Source organism: Gymnoscopelus braueri (genome assembly GCF_963280865.1).
Source record: "Gymnoscopelus braueri genome assembly, chromosome: 1".
NCBI classification, from domain to species: Eukaryota; Metazoa; Chordata; class Actinopteri; order Myctophiformes; family Myctophidae; genus Gymnoscopelus; species Gymnoscopelus braueri.
The window spans coordinates 50,836,404-50,849,626 of NC_137603.1; the positions used below are offsets into that span (position 1 = coordinate 50,836,404).

General features: G+C 43.6%; 1 protein-coding gene across 1 annotated transcript in view; it reads left to right on the forward strand.

Moving 5' to 3' along the window:
* The window catches only part of adamts18 (ADAM metallopeptidase with thrombospondin type 1 motif, 18), a 79,657-nt gene extending 69,005 nt beyond the window's left edge, over positions 1-10,652 (forward strand). The window contains 6 exon segments of the mRNA XM_080438068.1: positions 3,629-3,833; positions 4,079-4,279; positions 5,095-5,168; positions 5,533-5,722; positions 7,327-7,555; positions 8,244-10,652. Of these exon segments, the coding sequence (XP_080294194.1) occupies positions 3,629-3,833; positions 4,079-4,279; positions 5,095-5,168; positions 5,533-5,722; positions 7,327-7,555; positions 8,244-8,362 (1,018 nt within the window). The 3' untranslated portion in view covers positions 8,363-10,652.
* The last annotated feature ends 2,571 nt before the right edge of the window (positions 10,653-13,223 follow it).

Consider the following 13,223-nt stretch of genomic DNA (forward strand, 5'->3'; position numbering starts at 1 on the left):
AACAGTTCGACGGAGTGTCTGTCTGTCCATCCGTCCGTCCGCCTGACTCCCCTGCTCTCCTGTTTGAAGTATGGGGGCAGTCGTTCTGGCCTTCCGCTTGGCAGCAGCCATCTGTAGAGTCACTTACCGTACAGGTTCAGGGTTTTTCTTTTTTAGACTTGTGACGTCCTGTGTAAGGGAAGTCCTGCACTAAAGGTCCTGGCCGGATGCCAAGACTGTGAGCAGGTTCATGTACTGTACACTTCAGGCTAATCGACACAGATATAGATAAACAGATTGTATAGGCCTACTCCTCTTTTTACTCCCTGTAGATCGGCAGGGGTGTCGTAGTATAGGGGGGAAAATTGGCCGGTCGCGATCCTCCATTTCAGAGCTACTAGCCCATACCCGGTCGACGACCCACCCACCACCCAAGACAGACAGAGGTTACTCCAATTATATAGTAGGATATAGTAGGATGGTCGTTTGAATGTAGCTTGTTTTTTGAAAAACAGCAGAAAAACAACAGAAAGCCGAGAAATGTTTACTTTTATAAATCCTTTAACATGAAAGATGCCTAGATTCTTTTTGTCGTGATCACGTGATTTCTGGGTGTACTCTTCTTTGGTGGTGCTTGCTTGGAACATTCACAGGCACCCCCCACCAAAAAAGCAAAAAGTTGTCATAAGTCGTCCTTGGCAGTGGTCCTGTGTATTCAATTCATCAAGACATATAAAGACATACAAAACTATACAAGAAATCATCAATACTAGGAGCAGTAAAAGTTTATTTACAGAAAAACAGTGGGGGGTCATTTATTTTGGCAAGCTACAAGACTCGTCTAGGTCCAGTTGCAAATTGACAGGTGCTCTTTTATGGCGGTTTTGAAGGAGGGCAGGGAGTCGCACTTTTTGATGGCTAGTGGTAGGGCATTCCACATTTTGGTGGCATAACAGTAGAATGAATTCATCCCCATGTTTGTGCCGAATCTGGGGGGAAGGAGATCAGTGGAGCTCCCTCTGGTGTTGTGCCCGTGGGCGTTTCTCACTCTTTTGAAGTAGTTAGACAGGTACAGTACTTGGGCACTGGCCCTTGAGCGTCTTGAAAACCAGGCCCATTACAACGAAGAAGGATAACACGTGCGTCGGTGCGTGGAATTCAGCTTCTCCGAAGCTCCCCCGCAGTTTTTTTTACTCACTTTTTGCCTCAGAAAAATGCATGTTATTGAAAGATGCCAGAGATAGGCCTATAAATTACAGCTCGGACCAACCAGCGGTTTACAGTGGAGCGCCGCAGCACTTCTGCCTCTTTCCCCCAATGACAGATTGTTATTTATGTGACATATTGTTATTTATATCGCGCTGGCAGAAAGTAACTAAGTACATTTACTCAAGTACTGTACTTAAGTACAATGTTGAGGTATTCCTTTTTACTTTACTGGAGTATTTCCAATTTTCAATACTTCTACTTCTACTCCACTACTGTACATCTCAGATGCTAATCTTGTACTTTTACTCCACCTCAATGATTTGACAAGTTACTTTATACATGTGATTATTATTATTACAAAACATACATTAACCACTCTGCAGATCTACAAGCTCACACTGCATTGCGATGTGACGTGTTGTGAGCTTGTAGATCTGCTATTTTCGAATAAGTATCACAAATCGTGACAAATTTGAGTACTTTTGCTTATGTACTTTAAGTATATTTTGATACCAATACTTTTGTACTGTTATTCAAACATTTTGAATATAATATTTTACTCGTAACTGAGTATTTTAATATTGTGCTATTGCTACTTTTACTGAAGTAAATCTGAGCACTGTATGTGACATATTGTTATTTATATGGCATATTGTTATTTATATGCCACGGAGGAAGAAAAAATAACCCCGAAAACATATCCCAAGCAGAAACCCAAACCCAGGTTGGGTCACGTCTCTCCCATCTCTTAAATTGCAGTCTAGCTCTTGCTGCCACTTTGGTCTGCCCCGGTTCTGGAACGAGAATGAAAGCCTTTTAGTCTGGATTGGTCTCTGGGCGGTACTGGACTCAACCATCTGCCCATCACTCCATCTCTCTCTCTCTCTGTCCTTAAGCCTGTGGTCGTCAGACCACTCATTTGCTGTAATCTTCCCCTTTGGCCACCATGCCAAGACAGAAGCTATTTTAGTAAGCGAAACCGTAGGCTTTCATCAGTGGTAAAACGTGATGTCGTAGATACCAGAGGACTGGAAGGAAGGAGGGAAGGGAGACGCGATGGAGAGCGAGTGGAAAGAAATGGAACTAGATTGATATTCTGTTTGCACTTTATCTCCATAACATGTACAACGCACTCTTTTGCGCCTTAATGTCTAAATCTCGTACTGGACATACCTGCTGCTTGGTGGACCGACCGAAGTGCTACCACCTTTTATGTCTAACCTCATGTACATATAGGCCTACCGTACCAACTGCATTATGCTATGTGTAAGTAATAGACATCTTTCATTGTTTTTTTGGCTCTCCTCGATGTGTTTCTCAGTTTTTCTTTCTTTTCTCCTTGCTCTCCCTGCCCCCACGCCCCTCTTCTTTTTCTTTTCTCTTCTCGAAACGTTGAAGCTTGCTCAAAAAACTAATTTCACCCACTTCTTTACACCTGTAAACCTGTGATGTCACAATAAAGATGATTCTGATTCTGAGGATAGGGGAGGTGTGAATGGAGAGGAGAACAGAACACAGGAACATGAAAAGACAATGAGAAGAAATGAGATGAGAGGAGATGAGGAGGAAAGGATCAGATGTGGAGAGAGAGGGTGAGGAAAAGAGCTGAAGAGAGAAACTATAGGCATATAAACCACATTCATCTTAACGTAATGGGCCAACATTCGGCAAAAAATACAAGCTTTGTGAGCTTGTAGATCGGCTATTTTCGGTAGATGGATCAGAGAATTGGTGAGTGGGAAAAAAGGAGGGGACCAAGTATAGACCCCTGGGGGATCCCGGTCAACAAAGTATGTAGAGTAGGGTTTAAGTGGTTAAGAGAGGAAAGTATGGTATGATGGAGGAGAGGAAGGAAACAAGTGGTTAAGAGAGGAAAGGAGAGGAGGGGAGAGGAGTGATGGATGTTGGGTCCAGTCCCATCTGTCAGTAGGATGTCTGTTAGAGAGAGAGTTGTAAACAATATGGTTTCTGTGTTTACATTCAGATGAATATATAGTGCTACTGGTCTGGGATATTAGAGCACACTGTGTGTGTGTGTGTGTGTGTGTGTGTGTGTGTGTGTGTGTGTGTGTGTGTGTGTGTGTGTGTGTGTGTGTGTGTGTGTGTGTGTGTGTGTGTGTGTGTGTGTGTGTGTGTGTGTGTGTGTGTGTGTGTGTGTGTGTGTGTGTGTGTGCGTACGTGCGTGCATACACATGTGCAGGCCTGCTTAATTTGCGTGCCTTTGACCTCCTCCTCCGCAGTTCAAGAAGTGTGTGTGTGTGTGTGTGTGTGTGAAATATGAAAAGAAAAATAGAGATACTCAGTTTCCTGCCTGACAGCGACAATGCATGTATTATGCACTCTGAATTCTAATTCACATAATCACGCTATTTCACATCATTCATACATCAGCGATTCAGGTACAAATCCTCCATGCTTCTGTCTCCAACCCTCTGTATAGCTGGGTTCCAGGGGACTGGGCGGCCTGCTCCCGCTCCTGTGGAGGAGGGCAGCAGACCAGGCTGCTGCGCTGCCTGAGGAGGGTGACCTACCAGAGAGAGGAGGTGGCAGCCCACTCCATGTGTCCCCCCGTCTCCCCGGCCCAGGTGCAGCCGTGCCACACCCAGGCCTGCCCACCCCAATGGAACACAGGATCCTGGTCACAGGTGGGTTCCTCTTTTTTAACCACTTAAACCATATATTTACCGGAGTCCCTCAGAGCTTTATACTACGCACACGCACACGCACACGCACACGCACGCACACGCACACGCACACGCACACGCACACGCACACGCACACGCAAACACAAATGAGTGATCTGGACCTGTGTATTATTTCCTATATTTTGTACAGTATGTCCCCCAAACAAAGTAAAGTCCCACCCCATGACACCATGTCTCTCTCACAGTGCTCCAAGACCTGCGGCCGTGGCCTGAGGAAACGCAGCGTGTTCTGCGGCGGCAGCAGCAGCGCCCCCGGTGCCGCCACGGTGGTGGTGCCAGACAGCATGTGCAGACAGAACCACCGGCCCAAGGCCCAGGAGACCTGCGTCGTCCGCCGATGCCCCAAGAACGACAAGCTGCAGTGGTTCCCTTCAGCCTGGGGAGAGGTATACATTTAGACCAGGGTGTAGATCAGCAAATATTTATCTGTGGAACGGAGTCAAACTAAATGTAATGCCTACAATTCCAAGTGCTTGTCAGGGTGGGGGGTCCCCAGTTCAAACGTGATTATTTTGGGGGGCCGCGGCCTGAAAAGTACACCAAATCGCTTTGCCAAAAATAGCCGATCTGCAAGCTCATTGTGACACATTGTGACGCGTTGTGAGCTTGCAGATCGGCTATTTTTGGTGAATGTTCCCCCCAGAATAGGTATGCAGTTATTTTCAATCTGTCCTAATGGAAACTTGATCTTCTCTCAAGTTTTCCTCGTGACATACTGTATCTTAGGGGGAAATATTTACAAATGTATGTACCGTAATATGTTGTAATATGATAAATGTAAGGTGCTATAAAGTAGCAATGTTATTCAGACGTGCCGTGGATGAAAAAGTTATTTACAGGCGTGCCCTGAGACGAAAACGTTTGAGAACCACCTAGTATCCTTATCGTTTAATAATATAATACAAATAATCTGTCGCACCCATGCAAAAACAAGCCCTTTGCTGCTCTCTGGTGGACGTAATGTATGGATGGCCCTTGGGTCTGAAATAAAGATTGAATTGAATTGAACACACACACACACACACACACACACACACACACACACACACACACACACACACACACACACACACACACACACACACACACACACACACACACACACACACACACACACACACACACACACACACACACACACACACACACACACACACGCATGCATGTGGTGTGTCTTCTAATATGTCAACTCTTGTCCCAGTGCTCCAGGTCATGTGGCTCTGGCATACAGAGGAGAGATCTCCACTGTGGGGAAAAAGACTCACAGCAGCGTGGGTATGTACAACATTATTCCAAAATTCCCCCAAAAGGATCAAAAATAATCTAAATAGAAAAATTGCAAAAACAGCATGTTGTATGATGAGGTATATAGGGCGTAAGGGATTAAGCCCTATATCGAACCCTGATGATGAACCGGCAGCGGTTCCAGTAGGAGACACAAAGAGTCTCCTTTGTGTCTCCTACCGGAACCGCTGCCTACCGGCCCGCTGGTCATCAACTTATTGGCTTAGGAATGCGCCAAAAACTTAAAAAACATCCATGAATTCAAGTCTCCATGGGGTGAAAAAAGGTCATTTTTTGGGTGAACTATCCCTTTAAATTGATCCCAGCGATACTGAGTTGAACATTCTTGCCCCAGGTGGGTGGAGTTCCCTGTGCGACGGTGCAGGAACCTGGCCAAGCCGTCGGTGGAGCTGCAGCAGTCCTGCAGCAGACACCCCTGTCCCGCTGCCCCTCGGCCCCCAGCGGCCCCTCGGCCCCCGGCTGGCCCCGGCAGAACCACCTCCAGTGCTGTGGTCTTGGGCTGGTACTCCTCACCCTGGCAACAGGTAACTCACAACATGAACCTAATTCAGGGGTCTTCAACGTTTTCAGCCCAAGGACCCCCTGGCTGAGAGAGACGAAGCAGGGACCCCCATACATTGCATACAATTGTGTTTCATAGATTTCATAGATAGCTTCATTGACTATCATCAGTGCTGTGTAAATTAATATTTGTTGTTCATTTCAGACATTTAACCACGTACACATTCAATACTTGTTACTTGATTTGCTTCTTTGCCCCTCTACACCAAACCTCTTTGCCGAAAATAGCCGATCTACAAGCCGAAACGCTGCGAGGCGTTGTGAACTTGTAGATCTGCTATTTTCGGTTAATGTTCATCAGAATAGAGATGCTAGGGTTCAAGTTGTTAAAAAATTAATCCTATCACAAAGATTTGGCGGACCCCCTGGAGTAACTCTGAGGACCCCCTAGGGGTCCCGGACCCCCTGTTGAAGACCCCTGCCCTAATTCGTCATATAAGAGTGTCACGCAAAAGCTGTGCAAATAGCCGATCTATAAGCTCATTGCGAGCGTATATATGCATATATTCCAGAGCTTCCAATGTACAGACTGTTAAGCTGTCAGACTGTCTTGAGAGACGACTATAGGTCAGCATAGCAGAGACTTGGGAGAGAAGGCAGCAGCGAGAAGAATCAATGTCTGGCGAGCTCAGAGAATGTGTCTCCTGGCTGCTGAACGTTTCGACAACAAAGCCTGAAGACTTTCACATTGTAGATCAGTCAGGTTAGCCAGGAGATTGGCCTGTAATAAACTGTGTTTTTGGCCCTCCCAGTTGGTCTGAATTCCTCACGCACATCAAGTGTAAAACTGTTCCTTGTGTGATTGCTTGATTTTGACATGGATGAATTGCGTTTGACAACCTCATGGTTTTGTTTATCAGGAACTCCCTGTCTGGAAGCTTCAGGTCTGGGCAAAGCAACTTGCTACAGTATCTTCTCCAATCGGGAATAACTAGAAATATGCACTATAGCCTACTACTCAAACACACAGTAGGCTACAGCAGTGGTCTACAGTAAAGCCTTGTTCTTAAACCATTTAAGCCTTACTTCATGCCCAAAATAAGGACACCTGTTTGAGAGTAGTTAACCCATTAGTTAAGTTAACCCATTAAGGGAACGCATGTGTGTCATTTTAGATTTCTTTGGGCGCAGATATACAAGCTCATAGCGCAGCACCGAGTGCCGCTTGATTTGAAAAAGAAATCAAGATCTTTGAAAAAAAAAATCTAGATTTTTGAAAAATCGTGAAAATCTTTGAATATATTCATTTTTTAAATCAAATTTTTGATTCTGGGGGTTCCCTGGAACAACATATTTTGAGATGGGGTCCGCGGCTAAATACATATCATTTTGGGGGTCCTTTACACAAAAAAACTTTACTCTGTGCCGTGCTATGAGCTTGTATATCTATATTGTATATCTATTTTTTTAATAGCCAAAGAAATCAAAAAATTACACAGATGCGTTCCCGGTCTTATTGGGTTAATCGCATCCAGGTTCAATATGCATACAGGTTTGGATAAAATATCAGACATAAATGGGGGCGTGGTTTCTCATATGCACACCTCTCTCTCTCTCACCCACACAGTGCTCAGTGTCGTGTGGTGGAGGCGTCCAGACCAGGACCATCCAGTGTCTCCGGCAGGGGCGTCCGGCAGCAGGCTGCTTGCCCCACCAGAGGCCCCTCACCTCCAGGGCATGCAACACCCTTTTCTGCCCCGCTCCAGCCCCAGCTCACATTCCTGCTCCGGGCCGAGGACAGGCACCTCGGCCCGGACCAATGCATGCACAGGCCCCAGCTGGACCTGCAAGCAAAGGTAAAAAACCAACCACATACACAGGTTTCCTTTTTTTCTCCTCTGTGTTCCCACTGAATGTGCCCATACAGAAGTGTGTGCTTGTGCAAAAAAACACCCAGAAAAGAAATACTAAAATCATTTAGTTTGTGTTCCATGTGACATTGTTTTCTGTTCATTCAGATTCCCATTAGATCCCTATTAGTTACAGTGCATTTTGTACGATTGTACTGTTTAGATTATAATACCAGCCATTAGTTCATAAACTCCATGTTCTTAGGATAACATTTTTAATTTGCTTTCTCTCCCCGTACCCCTTCCTACCCCCTTCTGCCTGATTGATGCTCGCGACTGACCTAGATATGACATACAGACATACTGTACTATGGTCGTTTGTTCTCATGCTTATTTTTTCTTTCCACAATGTTAATGTTAGATGACTTAGGTTATTTAAACAGATGCTATTGTAGGTTCATTGTTTCCCTGTTATCCTATAGTTTCAATGTACAGATTATTATTTTGATAGTATATTGTTTAGACTGTTTACCTGTGATCCTATCCTAGTTTACTGAGGCACTACACTGTCTCTCTGCATTTGATGTACGTGAATACCTCGCATATTGTAAGTCACTCTGGATAAGAGCGTCTTGCTAAATGCCTATACATTGTAAATTGTAACGTGTTCTCTTCTTCCTGTGGGACCTTTCAGACGAGCAGCAGTGTGTGGACCAGTTCAGCTGGTGCCACCTGGTGCCTCAGCATGGCGTGTGCAACCACAAGTTCTACGGACAGCAGTGCTGCAAGTCCTGCTCTGCCAAAAGACTGTAAGGGCGGGCTGCTCTCCGGACCGCTGCTCTAACCCCACAGCACCTCTAGGGGACGCCGTGTTGATGCAGGGCGTTGATGCATGACAGAACTGTCTTCAGAAAGTCTTGTTTTTTCGTCCTGGAGTTGCTCGACAGAGGATCCAAGGAGATGTAGGAGACAGTGGAGTGGAGACAGTGGAGACGAAGGGAGCCGTGACGTCACCCATTGGTTTCTACAGACCCGCTTTGAAGCCACTATTTCAGCCAATTCAAATCCACCATCTGGGAATTTACGGACCCGAAAAGCAACCGGAAAAGAATGCTATTGGGTGGAAGGGCAGCGAGTGAGGGTGGGTCTTCACCAGTAGAACCTAATCACAAGACCCGAAAACACAGCCTGCTTTATCATCAATTTTAAAATTAATGGGACCATAATTTACACAAAACGCATATCATGCTGTGGGAAGAAAACTTGAAACTAGAGATTGAACACATAGTCTTTATGAAATGGTTTAGGTAATAAAACCAAGTATACATTTTTGTCAAGTCACCATTGACTCCCAATGGAATATATATTCTTTTGCAGCCGGAGCGACACCTTCTAGGCCATTAACAAGAACTGCAGTGTTTTCATGACTTCCGTATTATAGCTTCATTTCCAAGAGTGAGTGCTTGCCGCCTGCTTGTCACTGTATAGTCTGCAGTTGGTTCTTTGGACAAAAGCCTTGGATTTTGGATTATTGCCGAAAATAAGCTCTGTGGCAAATGAAAGTTCACAACACACGTTTTCTTCCCTAGATCTTCATTGTTATTCACAAATGAACAACCGTTTTATGATTATTCTTTTCTTTTTGTTTTAAGCTTAAATGCTATCAACAGAAGTAAAAACGCTATGAACGAAACTAGGCCATGGTCGCATGTCTTGTCTTGACCATCACCACCACAAATGCTTGTGTTTGGTGTGATGACATGTCCTTTAGCAAACACCATTTTTAAGTTCAAAATGTCCAAGTGAGGTATTACTATTTACTAATGTATTTTATGTCATAGAACAAAATGGTGACAATCCCTAGCCTGTGGTAAACATACACCTTATTTCAGGCATTTCAACAAAAAAGCCATTCAAAAGACTCATAGACTTTTAGAGAGAAAACTAAGTGCTAAATGCTAACTCGTTTTGGGACTACAAACTTCACCACTCTATGAACTCTTGCTGCAGGCTTCTGCAAAAAAAAAAGGGCAACGTGGGTATCTGATCTCTTTTGCCAAAGCAGCATGCTTGATTCGCCGGCCACATCATTACAAGAATAGAATGGTAATGAGAATTACGTGTAAATAGACATGTGTCCGTTTTTTGTCAATTGTTTTTTTTTTTTCTTTGACAACCTCAGAATCGACAAGCCATCACAAGAGAACAATAATGGACAAACTCTTTTTTGTTTGTTTTTAAAGCTTGCTTATGTTGTATATTTAAAGGAACCTGGTTTCTAATGGCTTTTTTTGTTTTAAGTTATTATGGTTGGTAATACTATTTTACATTTGTTTCTGGTGTACAGTAGATCTGTGATGTTATTTTCATATTTTGATATATTGGGTCTTCAACAGGGGGTCTGGGACCCCTAGGGGGTCCTCAGAGTTGCTATTGGGGGGCCGCCAAATGTTTGTGATAGGATCCTTTTTTTTAACATTAACCACTTGAACCCCACGCGATGCCCACGTTATTAGCCCAATGAATGGGCTCCCATCACCACATATCATCTCAAACACACTGTATGGCCCAGTAGGGGCCGGCTACCCAACCAGTAAGGTCTAGTTGGGTCTTATCAGCCTTTTCTTTCGGTAATTCAATGTTGATACATGTGCTGTCACGTGACCTGTCAGCAGGGAGAAAAAAGAAAACATGGCTGACAAATTTTTATTTAGTTTTTCTCCATGGGAAAAGCTATATTAATATTTTAACAACGTTCCGGAACTAAAATGCATTTTGTTAACATTTCCAACAAGAAATAGGCATTGTATTTGTATGTACAGTATATAATTAGCTAGTTATGGACTTTCTCTCAGCTGGTTATAGTTGTTATGGGAGGTTGCTATCGAACCTTAGCATCTTTATTCTTTCCTTATCCTTATTCTGAGGGGGACATTAGCCGAAGATCTTCAAGCTCACAATGTCTCGCAGCGCGATCAGCTGTTTTTGGCAAATCAAGTACAGAACTAACGTTCAAGTTTACTAAGTATCAAGGGTTTAAGTGGTTAAATGTCTGAAAATACACATCAACATGAATCCAACATAATAATAGAAAAGATAATGTGTAAACAAACAAACACACCACATTAATTTACAGAACACTGATGATAGTGCTGTCAAACAAGTCTATGTAGCTATCTGAACAGTTTTAATTTGCATAGTTTGCATTTTCTTTACCATAATAATATGTACGTGGGTCCCTGCTTCATTTCTCTCTCAGCTAAGGCAGTGGTTCTCAACCTGTGGGTCTGGACCTTTTGGGTGGGGGTATCCCCAGATGACAGTAAAGTGAAGAAAAAAATGTAATAACAAAAAAAAAAACGTTTTCAAAAATGAAAAAAAAAGACCATTACTGCATCAAAAGTAAGAAACAAACTATACTATAGAAACTGGTCAAACTTTGGCCAAATTGTCAAATAATCTAAGAAAGAGGCATCAATTGTGAAAGTAGGGGATCTACAAGCTCACAACGCTTCGCAACGCTTGTAGATCAGCTATTTTCACATTTCTTTCTGTGGAACCGAGTCAAACTAAATATAATGCCTCAACTCCTACAATTCCAAGTGCTTGTCAGGGCGGGAGGTCCCCAGTTCAAATATTGAAAAGGTTGAGAACCACTGAGCTAAGGGGTCCATGACCGGAAAAAAACGTTGAAGACCCCTGTCTGTACAATAGGACTGTGCCAGACGTTATGACATTGTCAAACATGTCGTCGGATCAGCGGTCAACTATTATGCACTTTCCCTACATGCTCCTGCTTGTTACTGTACATTCACCGGTGCTGTCTTCCTGTACATTCCATGTGTTTTACAAATTGTGACAACATGACATGTTTATCTGTATGTTGCTAAAGTGGTCTTGTTTTTTTTTTTGCTGTTGTGTTGTTGTTTCAGATATCACTACTAGGTCTCTCTCTCTGTCTGTCTGTCTGTCTGTCTGTCTGTCTGTCTGTCTGTCTGTCTGTCTGTCTGTCTGTCTCTCCCAATCTGTCTGTCTCTCTCATCAGTGTGGTTTTAATCTCTGATTAAAACCACACTGATCTTTCATGAATAAAGAAAACATTTTGCAAAAAATATGCATACATGCATAAAACGACAGAGTTAAATGAGAACACTAGGGGTCCCCTGAGACCCCAAATGATGCCCCTGGTGAGCAGGCTCAGGAAGAACAAGGTAAGTCATAACTCAGACAGTCTGTCACAGTAATCAGACGATTAGATATAGATATCTAATTTACCAAATCGGGACCCTCATCCACACCCACTCCAGCACCACCACCAAGATATTCCTGGCCATTTGCCTTGTAGTCTTTCAACCACTTAACTGTGCATCCTATATAGTACCATACTTTGTTGACCGGGGACCCCCCAGTTTGGTCTCCTCCTTTTTCCCTCTACACCAAAGTTCACTGAAAATAGCTGATCTACAAGCTCACAATGTGTCGTAACTCGCCAGATGTTTGCCCCAGAATAGGAATGCCCGGTTAGTGCAATGACTTATGACAAACTAGGCACACGACTTCATCTTCCTATGAGTGGACAAAGGGAGTCAAATTCCATCAGGGACTCAAATCTCGATAAAACACCGGCAACTTCAGTGAAAACAAATTATACTTATTAGATTATTATTATTACTTATTAGACACCCTACACATATTTTTTAGCGCTCATTTTCATTGGCTACTGTCCTGTAAAAGGACCACATTAAAGGTGCTGTGTTGATGAACACGAATATGAACACGCATCAGGTCAATCCTACACACTCTCATAACAAGGTGTCACCTTTGACTAAGAGGATTTGGCCTAAATTTGGCCTAAAGTTGCCTACTGCATTTGGGGGTACTGGCGAGCTGCACGTCCTACGTTACTGCCTCTGATTACCGAGCTCACAATGTACACTAAGTCGTGTGAGATCGGGTTGGACAATCACAGGGGAGGCGGGACATGGGAAGTGGAGCAGAATGTACGAGAGAAGCTAAAGTTTTTTAAAAATGATAAAAAAAAATTAACGGCAACGGCGATCCGCGCCGTATTCTCTGCTCTCTTATTTTTTCTTTTGCTCTGCACCTTGGTGGTTGGATGGCTTTTGCCTTTTTTCATTTTCTTGTCGTCAGTCTCCACTTGAGCCTACAGTGATCAGTGTCGATGTGTAGGCCTACAGTGTGTTGTACAGTGTTGCTCGTGAAGGCCTATACCTAGGGTTCCCAAGCTGTTCAGGCCGCGACCCTCCAAAATAATCATATTTGAACAGGGAACCCCCCACCCTGACAAGCACTTGGAATTGTAGGCATTACATTTAGCTTGACTCGGTTCTACAGATAAATATTGTGATGCTAAATTATTTTTAAACGTGTTTTAATCCACCCATTTCCCAGAAGCACTATAGCACAGACTCTATTATTGGCAAATTTTCCCCTCAGAATATGAATGCTGGGGTTCAAGTGGTTAAACATCTACCCAGGAGTAGTGGGTGCAGTGTAGTTCTACAAACACTAGAGGGAACTGAATTGAATTATTCCACAGAGTGGGCCAATCCCTCATCATTTCACATAATAACTCCTTCATGATTTGAACAGCTTCAATAGCCCAAGCATTTTATGCACTAGCGATACAAAATTTAGTTAATTAATCTGAAAG